Source organism: Venturia canescens, chromosome 1 (genome assembly GCF_019457755.1).
Source record: "Venturia canescens isolate UGA chromosome 1, ASM1945775v1, whole genome shotgun sequence".
In the NCBI taxonomy this organism is placed as follows: domain Eukaryota; kingdom Metazoa; phylum Arthropoda; class Insecta; order Hymenoptera; family Ichneumonidae; genus Venturia; species Venturia canescens.
In genome coordinates, this window is record NC_057421.1 from 5,989,876 (window position 1) to 6,005,749 (window position 15,874).

The 15,874-nt window shown below is 37.9% G+C and overlaps 2 protein-coding genes across 4 annotated transcripts; one reads left to right on the plus strand and one right to left on the minus strand.

Moving 5' to 3' along the window:
• The first annotated feature begins 74 nt into the window (after positions 1 to 74).
• On the plus strand, positions 75 to 11,975 carry LOC122413630 (GIGYF family protein Gyf). 3 transcript variants are annotated; one of them, XM_043424102.1, is made up of 16 exons: positions 75 to 174; positions 1,066 to 1,110; positions 1,941 to 2,169; positions 3,154 to 3,330; positions 4,008 to 4,233; positions 4,372 to 4,573; positions 5,010 to 6,069; positions 6,277 to 6,642; positions 6,726 to 7,049; positions 7,431 to 7,523; positions 7,600 to 8,030; positions 8,122 to 8,320; positions 8,523 to 8,729; positions 8,881 to 9,301; positions 9,526 to 9,755; positions 9,854 to 11,975. In XM_043424102.1, exons 2-16 carry the CDS (start codon positions 1,079 to 1,081, stop codon positions 9,977 to 9,979), a joined length of 4,323 nt encoding a protein of 1,440 aa, XP_043280037.1. In that variant the 5' UTR covers positions 75 to 174; positions 1,066 to 1,078; the 3' UTR covers positions 9,980 to 11,975. The 3 variants fall into 3 exon arrangements, with proteins under 3 accessions (XP_043280037.1, XP_043280047.1, XP_043280054.1); XM_043424112.1 differs by having other exon boundaries at positions 120 to 174; positions 1,069 to 1,110; XM_043424119.1 differs by lacking the exons at positions 75 to 174; positions 1,066 to 1,110; positions 1,941 to 2,169 and adding an exon at positions 2,900 to 2,983.
• On the minus strand, positions 11,898 to 15,704 carry PIG-A (phosphatidylinositol glycan anchor biosynthesis class A). The gene is made up of 7 exons (XM_043424280.1): positions 15,544 to 15,704; positions 15,233 to 15,389; positions 14,959 to 15,138; positions 14,369 to 14,603; positions 13,862 to 14,159; positions 13,214 to 13,574; positions 11,898 to 12,983 (listed from the first exon to the last, which is right to left on the minus strand). Exons 1-7 carry the CDS (start codon positions 15,567 to 15,569, stop codon positions 12,891 to 12,893), a joined length of 1,350 nt encoding a protein of 449 aa, XP_043280215.1. The 5' UTR covers positions 15,570 to 15,704; the 3' UTR covers positions 11,898 to 12,890.
• Positions 15,705 to 15,874: the final 170 nt, after the last annotated feature.

Genomic DNA, 15,874 nt, shown 5'->3' on the forward strand with positions numbered 1-15,874 from the left:
CTGGTGGAGGATCACGTTTTCTTCCTTTCTTCCCCTTCTTCTCGGCGATCTAGTTACTTTTGTTGCGGCAACATAGTACAGCCTGAGTCCGCATGCGCTTTATCTTAGAAAGAAAACTCATCGGCCATATTGGTGTGTTGTATTGTTCGCTCAGTAATTCCGAAGTTAAATAAGGTATTTTTGACTAATTTATCCATTTGATTATTCGTTTTATCGACACGTAATCAAATCTACGATTTTAATTGTAATAAGTTTTGTTAACTTTCGGGTTTCCTGGATGCAATCTTCGTGACAATCAGGAACAAAAAAATGTTTGGTTAATATTGCCACCTTGGCTTGCTCAGGAAACTACCCTTCGTTACGAAAAAAGAGCGAGCGAGAGAGACGAAAAAACTAAAGGAAAAGAATTAGAAAAAAAAACAAGCTACAATTAACATCTTTTGAATCATCCCTGACCCACGAGGACACTCATTTCATTGATGATACCATTCGTTGATAGCAAAGCCGCATTTTTTATCGTTTTTTCATGCGAAATCTCATGCTTGGAGCAACGACGAAATATTCGAAACCACCGTCTGTTGCTTTATACTCGTTTTTTTTATTTCTATTTCACAGTTCTTATACACTTATCGCGTAACTATCCTTTTTTTTATACCACGTTTTATAGAACATTCTTTTTTTCCAAAATGAACTTTTTGACTCATTACGCAACAAATGTATTCTTTTAAACTACATCTGGAGACGACAACTTTAATCACGGTCAATTATACTTATGGCAATTCATCGCATCATTTGAATATGTTCAATATGATTTTGGTTGATCTTTATAGTTTTTCATTTCTTGAGCTCTTAAATTATTCAATCCGTTCGTTAGACTTGAAGGAATATTATGAATTTTTGAATGCCATGCCTGCTTTTCTACTTTATTGACCATTCTATGAAAGACTTACAACAATTAAAGTCTATCTTTATTCATTTGTTTAGATCAAACGAAACTCATTAGCACAAATATTTAATGGATATTTGAATCAATTGAATGCAATTAATACATATTTTTATTTACAGCAGAAAGTGCATCATGACGGATTCTATGAAATTTGGTCCAGAGTGGTAAGTAGAGTGATGTTTCCATTCATTATTATGCACAATTTAGTTGACACAATGAATAAATAAAGGCCTAATAATTGAGCTGATAGAGCAAATTACGTCTGATTCTTAGCACCGTGAATAGGGTAATCAGGATATTCTCACAGATGTTTTGTTTACAATGCTTAAACGAACGGATTCTCTTGTTAGCTGCTCAAAGAAAAGAAGAGCAAGATTTGCACAGTTTTATAGAAACTGCCGCAAAAAATTGAATGATTCTCAAAGAAAATATCGGTTCATTCAACTAGCTACTTTCCTATTCTTTGAAATGATTGATTTGCTCTAAAAGATTTTGAACAAAAATTGCACTATACCACATTATTTATTTGACCTATGTTTTAATTATGATTTTTTCAAAGTTTCACAGATTGAATAAAATTTTTTGATAAAGTGAACACTTATGATCTCAGCAACTTTCAAAATTATCATTTTTTGCAAAATGGTACTCGAAACAAAGGAATCGTTACGGGGCTGTGCAATGAGCTTTGAAATTATATGACAAAGTATCGTTTGAAACCTGGATTGAATTGAAAAGCTAATTGTATGAGATCTGTAAATATTAGCAATCGACGTAGCATGATCGAGACAGAATCTGTGTTTATTGAAAACCAAATTTTATAAATTCATTGTAACAGATAAAAAAAATGAATTTCAACTTTGCTGTTATTAAAATTCTACCCGCTTCCGAATGTTAGCTACAAATTTTTCACATGTTTGGTTCCGAATGACCACAGTACGAAAAGATTTGTTGAATCAGGTATGGACTCGGTTTGACATAATTACAATTTTTGCAGGTTGCGCAACTTGTCAGGAGACAGTTGTAGTAGCGGCGGGGGTGGTGGAGGAACAACAAATCTAATAACTCCTCGCTATCAACTGGCCGAGCATAGGTACGGTCGTGAAGAGATGCTCGCCCTATTCGATCGTAACTGCAAGCCACCGGAACACCTGCCCAGCCTCCATATTTTCATTGAAAAAACTCAACTTCCATTGGCGCTTATACCGATGACAGAAGATGAAACGGTAAATTTGTTGTAATCTCTCAAATTTTTTTTTCTCTGCACTGCTCAAATTTTTGTACTTCAAATTTTAACGATATAATTAATAATATTGTGGATTGAATTTGTCATTAAATTGAATCTACAATATCGTAAAATTTATATCAACATAATTAACGATTGATTTATTCCTTTACATGTAACAATTTAATAAATCTTCTATGGCACACAATGAATAAGATTTGATCATTTTTCGATTAGCAACAAATTTTGTAGAATTTTTTTGTTTTTCAATTATCATTGCAATATCGAAATTTCGTCAAGATTTTCAGCTTTTATGTGACAATTAAAGACATTCTTTTTTTCATGCTGTTATTGGACGAAATTTATGGTTGTCTAACGATACCTAATGTCAATGAGTCAATTATAATTTTTAATAAATGCTTGTAATCAGTCAACCCTTTCCACAGTACGTTAATCAACAATTTAATCTGAAATTAACCAATGCACTTCACGGCTTTTTTAAAAAGATTATCCGACGTGAAAATGTCAAACTGACGTTAATACTGTATAAATTCAGGCTACGAGTATCCACAATGAATTCTATTGGTGCCATCTCTCTGTTATATGCTCGAAATGTTGTGTCTTATATCGGGAAGTGTGTCATACCATTTCGATCTAAAAATACAACACTGGAGCCCTTGTGCCAGACTTTGCAGTGATTCTCGAATCTATTTTATCGTCCTTTAGTTCGAAACACTCGAGATCACACCTACCTAAAATTTCTCTTCGCAATGAAGGAAGTAGTCTGTACCATTTGTGAGAGTGACCATAATTCAGTGAGTTTATAGCCTTGCACCAAGTGATTTGGGTGAAAAAATCGTAGTTCGGAATCAAGATCATTTTTTGTATCTCCGATACGATTTTTTATTTCATAACGGCTATCGAAGTGCTTTAATAATATAAATAATCGACGAATTTAACGAGCTTTGATGTTTTGAATCTTCAGAGGCTGTGGAACGGCGGAATAGCTACGCTCACTGGTGCAGGAAGAGGAAGAGGCGGCAGCGTTGATCGTGGAGGGCGCATAAGAACTGGTCGTGGTATACTGTATTCCTATCATCCACGTGGAATTGGTTACGATGATTCGGGAGATGGGAATCGTATAGAATCACAATCCTATCAGGTAAAATCAGTCGAACCGTTTCGAACCCCAAAATCAGTTTTTTCCAGTAAATTTTCAAGGCATCATTAGATACCACTGCTGAATATTGTCTCCCTTGAATCCCCTTGGGAACTCAGTCCAAACTAAAGTGTGTGTGTCAAATCGATCTTGCTACGATTAGTAGCAGCACGAAGTCTATTGTTAAAGGACCGCAAATGAAAATTTAAAGTTACTTCTCATTATTTCTTATGAAGCGCAATAGTTGTGCTGTGTCCGAAGAATATCGAACGAATTTTCAAACGAGATACCCAAAAATATACGGCCATGCACTTTGAATTGGTACAAAAACCAAATAAAAAAATTAATATTAAGTGGTTTGAAGGAGTTAAAAGGAAGCCTTCGTCTTTTTAGAGCACAAACGATTAAAAATTTATGTACAAAATCCAATGACAGAGAGAAAGTTTAAAACCATAAATTGTGCGAATGACATTTCTTAAATTTTGGAGGAAGTTAGAACCGATTTTCAAAACGTACGGTACAGCTTTCCAAACAATTAAAAAGTTTATTCAACAGTTAGTGCAGGATCTCAAGGCACATAGTAATGGTACATGAATAAAAATGATTTTGCAGTTCCTCAATTTCTCTTTAATAAATAAAAGATGAAAGATGTGAAACCGTGTAAACTTTTGTCATTGAAGTCAAGAAGCCGAGGCTTTGATAGATCACAAAGTGAACGAGGCTGGTCAGAGAGAAACGGTATTCCGGATCCGGGCGAGTGGAATGGTTCGACGAGTCCGAGAAAGGAGTTGAGTAGAGGAACTAGTGGAAGTTCACTGATGGAGGGTAATTGGCGAAGACAACGTACAGCTGGCGAAGACGAGGAAGGTTGGCGCGTAACGTCGCATCATCGGGGCGAAAAGTGGGGTACGGTTGAATCGTCGTTGAACGACTTAGATCCATTGGAAGAGAATGAGAAAAAGAATGAATAAAACAGTAGGACGGAAAATTTTTTAATGGGATTCGATAAAAAATGGGGAAAATTGAGAATGGTACCTTTTGTAGTAAGAGGCAGTTGGCGCGATGGGGGTGGCTTGGACAGGGCTAGAATGGACGGCGAGGGAGAAGATATTCGAGGTGGCAGTGGACGCTGGGATCCTAGGGGAGGTCACAGATCATCTCACGATTCGTCTCATCATCACCCAACTCGCACTTCCCGTACCTGGGAACCCAATCATCACGACATCCATGACAATCTGCCTGAATGGTGACTATTTTTTAACCTGACTTTACAGCTTCATTTTTCCACATTTTTTAGTGGTGGTCTAACAGAAATGAGTGCATGATAACTTCGCGATATTTTCTGGTATCGTAGCGTTGCATGCGCGCGTGAGTGTCGATGAAATTTCGTGATGCTTCGCGACGGCTGGGTTCGTGCTTCTGTGAATTGAGATACAGTTGAACTTTAAACTAATTGCACAGACCATTGTAACTATACATCGAAAAATTCATAGTTCAAAGGTGGAATATGTTAATATAAGCTGATTGTTAACGAAACTGTTGTTTCCATGCTCTTTCGTATGTCCATTCCTCAAGGCTTAAACATCGTTAATTGTTTTCAGATTTGTTATATCGTATGTCGAAAATACGTAAAATCTGCGTAAACAATACAATTTTAATATATATTTCAACGAATGTCACAGGGCTACCGAGAATCCTAGTGAGAGTGGTGGAAGTTTCGATGCCTCGGGAGCATTTCACGGCGGAATGTATTCGGACGACGATGAGGAAGGTGGCGTAGTTGGAAGTGGTGGAGGTGGTCAAGGAGTGATTAGAACGAGACGCGTTTCTGAAGGAAATGCGACTGGGAATAGTGGAAGACCGAGTAGCAAGCCATTGCCGTATAGCAATAACTCGAATCAGGTCCAGAACGTGACTCGTCATGGGACTACAACGTCGAGTCCGGCTAATCGCGAGAGGCCGAAATCTCTTCATCCTTTCGAGGATAAAACTACTCCGATTGAACAGGAGAGAAGAAGTGTTTCACCTACAAAAGCTTTGACGATTCCGCAGCAACAGCAGCAGCAGCAGCAGCAGCAGCAACAACAACAACAATTGCAACAGCAACAGCCTCCAAACAAGCCATCACCACCTTCGACGGGTATATCGACGCGAAAAGTTCAAAGCTCAGCAAATCTCGTAAAGGTAAATGAGATTAACCCAACCGCGGGGCCTCAACGTTCGAAATCATTCGTTGAGCAACCACATCGGAAATTGCCTGTAAAACAAGAAATGAATACTCACGATCCTGCGATATTAGCGACCAGCCAAAAAGCTCCGATTCCACCGGAACCACGTAACGTTACCACCAACGAGAATGTCGATAATTCTTTACAAAAACCCGACGATGATTTTGATCGAATGAAGGAAGAAGCTGATATGCTCGTCGCCAAATTAATGGCAGACGAAGAGAGTCACAAAGAAGAAACAGCCAACGTTGTACCCAATTCAGCGAGCAATCATGTTCCCCCCATGCCAGCCAGTGGACAGCAGGAAAAATGGTTCTATCGTGATCCCCAAGGTGAAGTCCAAGGACCTTTCTTGGCTAACGAAATGGCCGAGTGGTGTAAAGCTGGATATTTCACCGCAGGTCTCATGGTCAGAAGAACTTGCGACGAAAGATACGCGACGCTCGGTGATCTAATGAAAATGTGCGGTGGACGAGTACCCTTTGCACCCGGACCACCTATACCTCCTCTTAAAGTGAGTAACTATTCAACACGAAACTATATCTTTACAAATATACATGACTATTTCAAAGGTTCGTTGAATTTTTTTTCGATTACTGTACAAACGTTGAAATTGTTGATTCAAGAAATTTCCGATATTAATTGCGAAGCTTGGATTAACGCATTATGTGAAAAAGTGCGAAATAGGCGGATGAATGAACAAGAGTTTGTGTGATCGTAGATGACGGAATCGTTGCCTATACCACCTGTCGTACCGAATGCTGTACCGGCTGGAATACCTGGCAGTGCCTTACCCAAGCCTGGAATGGAAAACCCTCTTCTTTTATTGCAATATCAGCAAATGCGATTGCTGCAAAATCAGCAGTTACTATTGAGACAATTGAAAGCCTCGGCAATTGCAAAACTTTCACAATCCGATCATTGGGCTACGTTGAGCCCCGTTGAACAGAATCAATTGATACTTCAGTACGTTATGCAAGATTCTGAAGTTCGGGATATGCCGTTATCAACTGCTCATACATTTGCACCTTTGCTTGCCCCACCACCCACCAATCCTGTTATGCAATTGTTCAATCAAATGCAACAGGTAAATAATACTGCAGTGATGGAAATATAGCTACGCACTACTCCTTACAATATTCGTAATAATTTATTGATTTTTTTGCAAAGGCAAAGTCTCAAGCCGACAATCATCATCCATCGAATCCTCATACAGCCCCGCCGGTTCATCCCGTAGAACCTGTTGATCCGATTCAACAGCTTATTCAGCAAATGGGTGGCATACAGAATCTTCCAACACCTCCGCAAACTAATTTGAGTCCTCAGATACCGGTTCCTCAGCCACCGCAGGATGACAATCCGATAAAATCGCTGCTACGTCAACTCAATGTAAGCGCCAATGGACATCCTCAGGCACATCCGATGGAGTCAGTGTGGCCTCAACCGCCACCACAGATGACGCCCCAATTTGCCACTCAAAATTGGCTTGCTCAGGTTATTATACTTCGATGATCTTAAGCGAATATTTACCATCAAATTATTTTAACCGATAGAATGTTAATGATTTTTTTAAATCGGTACAATCCCGTTGGAGGGTTGACTTGAACCGAATAAATTTGAAATTATTTTGGAAAACAAATTTTGCCATGAGAAGGGTTTTATTACACATAAATATTGGACCAATATTTTATTGAATTTCGCAATGTTCCAGATAACTGATATTCGAATAAAAAATTTGTACGAAGACCCAATTTGACTCATGCTACAAGAGAACTTTCAATTCGATGATTAACGAATTTCAAAATTACCGTTTGACATATCGTGGTTGGCAATCGCTTTCACGTTTCAATGAAATTTATTTTTCATTCCCGGTAGGTTGGACCAGTACCGACAATGCCACCTGGCCAAATGCCCAACTCGTTGTGGGACTTACATACTAAAGAAATGAAGACTGAACAACAGATATTAGTAAGCAATGATCTAAGCTGTCGACACTCAATTTGGGTAGAAACTTGTAAATATTGACAATATTTATAATGTACAGGAGGAGCAGAATATTAGGTTACAAGAAGATAGAAAGAAGGAAGAACTCAGGAAGCAGGAAGAATTACAGCGTCAAGCCGAGGGCGAAAGCGCGAAGAGGAAGTTGGAGGAGGATCAAGCTCGACAAATGGAGGAAGCGAAGCGTAAAGAAGAAGATAAAAAGAGAAAGGAGGAGGAAAAGAGACGGAAGGAGGAGGAGAAACGTAAGCAAGAGGAAGAGCTGAAGAAAAAGGAGGAGAAAAAGCGTAAGGAGGAAGAACGAAAACGGGAGGAAAAGCGTAAACTGGACGAGGAAAACAACAGGAAGAAACAAGAGGAGGAGAAAAAGAAGCGGGAAGAGCTCAAAAAACAGGAAGAGAAGTTGAGAAAAGAGGAGGAAAAACGGAAGAAACTAGAAGAAGAGCAAAAAAGACAAGAGGAAGAGAGACTTAAGTGAGATTCCTATACTTTATATAGTCTGTCTGACAAAATGATTTTTTTCTCCGATAATGTCAATCGTACGTTTTTTTTTTTTTTTTTACAGAAATGAGGAAGAAGCTCGTCAGAAAGCTGCGGCCGAAGAGCAAGCTCGTCGAGCTGAGCAAAGACGCCGAGAGGCTGAAGCACTAAAAAAATTGCAGGAACGTAGCAAGGCACCGTGGGCTCAAGCTCCTCAGGCACCACCTCCGACTTCGCACACATCCCTCGCCGAAATACAGAGGCTTGAACGTGAAAAGAAAGCTGTAAGTTGAACACCCGACATTGAAGTACTTTCTAAACTTTCTAAATAAAACAAATCTGAAATTGAAGCTTCATTTTTGGAAGCCTCTATTATTCAAGTAGTACTTTTCGAATTGATTGTTGTTCAACTCATTCTTCGAATTTCCAGAATTCAATGACTGGCACGTAATCAATTGGTGACTCATAATTTGGCACAAATTTCAGGAGATGCAGAGATTCCAGCAAATGATGAATCAACAAATGGAGCAGCGCAAGGCAGCGGAAGCGGTACAAGAAGCTTCCGCTTTAGATTCATCAAAACGTTTGCAATTCAAATGGGCCGAAAAAGCAACACCAACCACCAAACAACCTCAGGTCAAGAGTCTTGCGCAAATTCAGCAAGAAGAGCAAGAGCGCATTGCAAAAGTTAAGGTAATTAAAGTCTCGGTATTTTCTGCTTAGAAAGTAAGACAAAAATCCAATTTGAAAAGGAAAAAGCTGCATTCGTCGGGTGTTTTACATTGAAAAATACTCGTACCTGTTTACCGAAACTCTCTTACGAGATGAGGCATTTAAATTGCAGCAACAGGAAAAGGAACGTCAAGACAAAGTATGTCAGAAGGAAGCTGCGGTTGCGTTGCAAAACGCTGGTATATGGGGAACGGCTTCACAGTCTTTGAATTGGTCAAGCACGACAAATTCCGGTAGTCAAGCATGGACCGGAAGCTCCACAGGAGCTGGAGGTTTTTGGGATGAACCGGCACCTTCGAAAGCTCCGGTCGTCGCAAAACAAACCGCTCCCAAACCAGTACAGGTCGCTGCTAAACCAACCACCACCAATTCCACGCAGCAACAGCAACAACAGAATAACAAAGTTAACAAGAGCAAAACCAAGAAAGACGAGGAACTCGTGAAAAAACTCTTCGAGAATAACACTGCCAAGTCAGATGACTTTACTCAATGGTGTACCAGAACCTTGAGTGGACTTCAAGTATCCGTGGATAGTAAGTTTCGATTCGATCAAAATACCATTCGAATTCTATCGAAATCAGCTGTCAGAGCGATACGTAATGTACTATTTTTCTATGATGAAAAATGACTGTCAATAACTGGTAAAAAAAAAAGTATCCGAAAGAAAACTTATCAGCTCTCTGTAACGGTCGTTTTTTCAGTAGTAAGCACAAACCACTATGTAAACTTCCCCATAAAGTGCTAATTTCCATTCCAGTTCCAACGTTCGTTGGATTTTTACGAGACATCGAGTCGGCTTACGAGGTTAAGGAATACGTTCGAATGTATCTCGGTGATAATAAACAATGCACCGAATTTGGAAAGCAATTTCTCGAGAAACGTAGCAAGTGGCGATCGGCTCAGCGGCCACAGGCAGAGGCCGATGATCTGTGCAAACCAGCGCCTGCTGTGAATCCAAATGCTCCTACCGAATTCCAGGAAGTTAAGGTAAATAGTGAAGTGCAAATAATCGAATGAAAAATGTTTTCTACAGCTGGTTCGAACACTCCTTAGTGTATACGTTTTTCTCTCTTATTTTTCCTCAGGGCAAGGCAAAAAAACCGAAGAAGGGTAAGATGTTCAAAGTGGACAGCAGAATTCTCGGTTTTAGCGTAACAGCAGCAACCGATCGTATAAACGTCGGCGATCGAGATTACGGCGAGGGTGTTTGAGTTATTCTCGCGTTTTGCCGTTAAAAACGATTCGGGGAAGTTGCTCGCGCGTGCCACTCGAAAGGCTTTTCAAGACGGTTCGTTATTTATTTATTTTCTTTTTTTTCGGTTTTTTATTTTTAAATTATTTCTCTCTTTCTCTCGTTGCCACGTGATTACCGAGGGCAATACGTATCTCGTCGAGATAACTTCGTATACGTGAAAAAGATTTTCTGTGAAAATGACGCTCGAGGAAATGCGAATAAGCCGTACGTAAAGTCTCGTGATGCGATGAACGACGAGACGATTCTCATGAAATCCAAGACAAAAGGATACATCGAGAATATAAACAGAGAGACATATATATATGTATACGTATGTGTGTGTATATACATATATATATATACGACTCCGTTAACGTGGCAACGAAAAAGGAATAAAGATGAAGCGTCTCTCGTTTTCATGGAATCAACATTTTGGTTATCCAAACTTGTATTGTACATAATGTTCGAACGAGGACATTTGACTTATCGATGTCAAATTATCATGACTAGTGTAAGACGTTCTGTATCGAAGAGTTTTTTAATGCTGTTACTTTCGATGCGTGTACCCAAGATAAGCGATAAAAGCACCAACAATAAAGAAGAAGAAGAAGAAGAAAAATCATCACCATCAAAGAGAGCTGAGGAAAAGAAAGAAATAAAAACCGAGACGATGGAGGAGGGTCATGCTGCAAGCGGCATCGCCCTCAAACCGCCGATTGCAATCGAAAAAAAAAAAAAAAACATTGGTTGTTCTTGGCAAAATATAAAACGCAGAGTAATAATGTTCGACGGTAATATCCTTTTTTAAACCTGAATTTCTAATCCGATCGTCGATATTCCCATCCACAAAAAAACAGCCTCCAATCGGAGAGTCAAAGTGCCAGTGAGTATTTAAGACATCGTCAAAAATCATCATTCGAATCGTACAGCGATATTTCATACTGTTTTATGGAGTGATACTTGCAAAACTTTTACTCTCGAAAGAGTTGCATGAATTTTAGATCGATAAGAGTTAAATTTTTGTATTTTGTTTTTCTGTTATTTTTCATTTTCAATGTGCTCTCATCAGTTTATTAGTCTTATTACAAGCAGTGTTTTACGGATACATTTATTCCGATCGAATATATTTTATACAAGTAACGAGCTTACTATTGGGAAAAAAAATTATTGACTTATTGCACAATGGCTTGAAGAGTGAAGAAGCTTTTGCACCAGTTTTAACGTCAAATACCGTTTCCAAAAGGGTAAACTTTCTCTCATGTCCTTTGCCAATTCCCTGAGCCCTTCTTCTTCGCAAATATGTATATAGCAGAGTCCCATTTAAAAGTTTAGTAGCTGGAGTCCACGAATTTCAAAATGTGGGCCCAAACGATGCTCAAAGGCGTAGAGATTTTTTAAAAATTATACGATTTTTCGTTTCACCCTTTTGTGTGGGTAGAAAAATAATGAAAAAAAAAAAAACATATATTAATCGTTCCCCTGAGATATATTCTCACGAGTATTAATTGATCCGAAAGTGACCGGCGGAGCGAAGCAAGAGAGAGAGAAGGGGTGAGCTATCGTACAGTAGGCATACTTCGGAGATTGATTTCTTGAAAAATCTTTAGAAAATCTTGACCCGCATATCTGGACTTTTTATTAGCTCATAGTTTCAAAAGAATCGATATAAAACATTGAAATGTTGCTAGATTTGTTAAATAAAGCGAAAAGAAGAATAAACAGTCAAATATAATAATGAAAGAAGGCGAATTCGCAGCTTCGATATTGAGACATGTTCCAGGCGGTCCGTTACTTGGAAGAAAAGGGCGTTCCGCCCTCGAAAGATTAATGTATAAATAGGTAAATGTAAAATATAATAATACAGTGATAATTCGAACGACACGGGATAAATGAAATTATGTATCATTACTATTATTATTATTATTGTATCTAAACGTACAGAACGATAAAATAAACAATTATTATATTTTCGATTCGGCATTATCATCGAATGGTTTGTCGTTATATTTTCCTCCGTTATCTTTTTTTCAATCGTTTATTTAACTACAACGTCATTTTTCTCCTAGGGCTTCTTTTCCTATCTACCTATATTTCCATATTACGTGGACGTACGGGGTACAACGATCATCGATATATTCAATTGTACTCTTTGGGGTTTATTTCGTTATTTTGTACTGTACGATACCGTGTATGTGTGCTTGCATAAATTCTTTCTTCATATAGAATCATCATAACTTCATATACGTACTCGTATCACTCCAATTAAAAAAAAAACGGTGTTTTGTATACGAAATGCAGATTACATATTGGGAGCGCGACTTGACAATGTTTCTTACGAAACGAAAGATATGTAATACAACCGAATTCACTTTGAACAATTCGGATTACGTATAATCGTGAAGAGTACTTCGGAATGTAACGTAGGAAGTAAACAACTCGTTAGAGTTGCAAAATACTGTGAGATGAGCCGTGAAATTCGTAAAGCGTCATTAAATCGATTTTTTCCCGAAATATCCTAACAATGACTAGGAAAAATTTGGTGAGATCTCAAAAATTTCATCCCGATGCGTTATATTTGTTTATCAAATGTCATTTACTTTTTTCGATACTCAAATGAAATATTTCTATTCAACTATCACGTTAATTATTATTTTTATCTATTATTTGTACACATCGTCCTCGATCACTTCAACATCGAACATCGACATGGAGCAGTAACCGAAAAAAAAATTTGGCTGCTTAGCACAAGCACGATGCTAACATATGCATTGAGTAATTTTCGCTATAAAATTATATCCAGCGATAGCGATGTTTCTTTCGAAGGAGAGGAAACACTCAGACCTCCGATGAATATATTTACAATAGCCAGATGTTGTGTCGACCATTCGTTAGGATGATAATCTTGAGCTGAATTTTTTTTTCTTTCTTCGCAAATCCGGCTCGCTTTGATATTGAGCATAGTCTTTCGCGATGTCGATGTACTGCAAAACACAAAAATAATTATAAATGAAATTTACAATCCAACGATGAATAAATTTTGGGATTACTAAAATTCATATGGGAATGAGATGATCAAAGAAATTCAAGTTTAAAAGTCTTGAACAACAATTGGCGAGTATTCGCTGCAAAGATGCTGCCTCCCAGAACTCAACATTTTTTTCGAACGTGGTAAAAGTAGTGTGAAAACAAAAAAATGTTTCTTTCAGCTTACTTTTCTCGGCACAAAATACTCCAAAATCTGAATAACGATGTAGCACAGAGAGACGACGAGTAAATACGGCAGAACTCCACTGGAGAGGTAGCTAGAGAGCTGTTGGCCCAAGTTTTTTTTCTCCTCTTTACAAACTAAATCATAAACAATTTCCGTTCGACGTGTTACATCGAACCAATTGTAAAAAGAGACTATTTTGTTGTGCACCTCGGACGGACACATCACATTTCCGGCTTCGTAATCCGCTATGGCGTGATCCAAACCTTCGATCAGAGCTGCCACTGTAGGTTCCACCAAATAGATCAGATCCGGAGGCAATACTTCGGGAATCCCTCCGACTCGGGTTGAGACTACTTGCAAGCTGTACGTGAAGTTTGTTCAATATAAATTATCGCTTTTTTGCTTTTGATAAAATAATCACAAGAATGAATATTAGAAATAAAAATTACTTGAGTCATCGACTAGAAAATTATGCTATAAATGAATTTCGAATATTTCGCATTTTATTCAGTTTTTTTTGTATTCTTCACATTTTTTTAAATCATCGACCGAATCGATTACTATTCAATTTCGAATCATAGAAAATTGGTTTTTTTTCATCGTTTTTAAGGAAATGAGATTTTGATTAAGGATAACGAAAGTAATTACCCACAAGAGGCAGCTTCAACGATAGCCATACAATAAGCCTCGGTCAAACTAGTGTTCAAAAATATATGACCCTTATTTAACACGTGTTTGACCTGTGAATGCTCTAGCGAACCGAGTAACGTCACTCGGTGTTGTAATAAATTCCTCTCTCTAATTTCTTCTATGAGCCATCTCTTGGGACCGTCCCCTCCTATCAGAAATTGAACATTCTCGTATTTCGCACATATTTCCGGTATTATGTGAGCCAACAAATCAACACCTTTCCGATAGACTAGCCTTGACACAACGACGATAATAACTGAAAAAAATATTTTGCTTTATTCACCATATTACTATATCTTGCATCATTTATGCACGCACAAAGCTCTAATCCCATGACTTGAAACTATAAAAAATTCTCGTTAGAAATTGCAAGAATAGCCCCATCATAAATTGCTATTAAAAACTTTCATAGTTCTGGACATTTTTAAAGGGAATGGAAGTTGTTTCGATCATTAGGTAACTTACTGCAATTATTTTTTCTCTTGCTGATATCCGGTGTAAATAATGCTGTATCAACAGCATTTGGAATCACGGATACCCGATCCTTACGAACTTTGGCACGTAACACAGTGTTTTCTTTTCCAGTGTGAGAAACGCAGATGCAATGATTGCAATCGGCAAGAGACATTTCCAGACATTTATTTGTGAGAACAGCAGATGCGTCGGCAAAACCAAATAAGGAATGATCCGTAAATACAGTCTGCAATTCAGAGAGAGAAGTTTGTATCAAGATATGATACAATTGCAAAAAACAGTAATATTTGTAATTTAATGAAGTTTCACGAGAAAATCTTGGAGGATTGATAATGGGTTCTTGAAAGGATTTTCGGTTGATCTTGAATGCTGTTGGAATATCGAGCCCAATATTTTGTTCGATATTCAGCACCGTTTTACTGCAATTCTTTGCAATTGCAATTCAATTGACAACTGTTGAAAATCTTTCCATAAAATAAGCCAAGCAAAGCTGAGAGTTCAGCTGATGAAAGAAAATGAACAGAATCAGCCATGAGAAATCGGTTTTCAAAATATTTTATGTATGTTCAATTTTTACCCACCTTTAAACCCATGAGTCTTCCTACGAGCATTCCTTCATGAGCGAGTGCAGAAAATGCTGAATGTCCATGAATTATTTCAATTTGTTCTCTGATGAAAATATATCGAATCAATGGAACGGAGCATATCATCGTTGGAAGGACACACTGATTGTAGAAGACTTTTATTGGTAAGTAATAAACCTGAAATTCAACGCAGTACAGAAATGTGAAAGCAGTTGCTGAAAACAAAAGTTCTGATAAAAACTGAGGATGGAAAATAAAATGTATTAATTACCTTGAGCCCGTTGGTCATATAACGTATCCCTACTCGATCGCCATAGGAGTGTGTGAGTATTACAACTTTGTGACCTCGACCAAGTAAACACTGCGAAAGATTGAATATGTGTTCCTCCACTCCTCCCATATTGGGGTAAAAAAAATCGGAGACCATACTAGGAAATTGAATAATTAAAAAGAAAATTTTATGCTAAAAATCGAGTACATCAACCGTTTGCTACGATCTACACACCCACTAATTGAGGTTATTTAAAATTTTCTTATGGTGTGTTGGGATTTACTAAAAAAAGAAGGTAAAACAGCACTCACCATATTCGAGATTTAATTGGTTCCATATTCAAATAATTGTACTAAATATCTCACTAACATAGTGAATTTATTTCTATAATGCCAATTTGCATCTCGTAAATCTCATGTCAATCCCAATGCGCCATTTTTTGTTCCGGCAAATAATGGTGTAGGTGCTCCGTATTATTCAATTTCTTCTTAGAAATCATTATCAATCGTCGGAACTATATCAGAAAGTGTCTGATAAGATACTGAATTATCCACGTATTTGTTTGGAGATGCATTTTTAGCCTGGGCGAATAAATGTTCGTGCAATGGTTGCAATAGTTGTACCGAAACGTTTTGACGTTCC

Coding starts and splice junctions, on each gene's coding strand:
- LOC122413630 (XM_043424102.1), top strand. CDS start 1,079: ATGACGGATTCTATGAAATTTGGTCCAGAGTG. Junction 1,111..1,940: donor ATGAAATTTGGTCCAGAGTG/GTAAGTAGAGTG, acceptor CAATTTTTGCAG/GTTGCGCAACTTGTCAGGAG. Junction 4,574..5,009: donor CATGACAATCTGCCTGAATG/GTGACTATTTTT, acceptor CGAATGTCACAG/GGCTACCGAGAATCCTAGTG.
- PIG-A (XM_043424280.1), bottom strand. CDS start 15,569: ATGGAACCAATTAAATCTCGAATATG. Junction 14,604..14,958: donor GAAGACTCATGGGTTTAAAG/GTGGGTAAAAAT, acceptor TCTGAATTGCAG/ACTGTATTTACGGATCATTC. Junction 13,575..13,861: donor GTTGAAGCTGCCTCTTGTGG/GTAATTACTTTC, acceptor CTTCACGTACAG/CTTGCAAGTAGTCTCAACCC.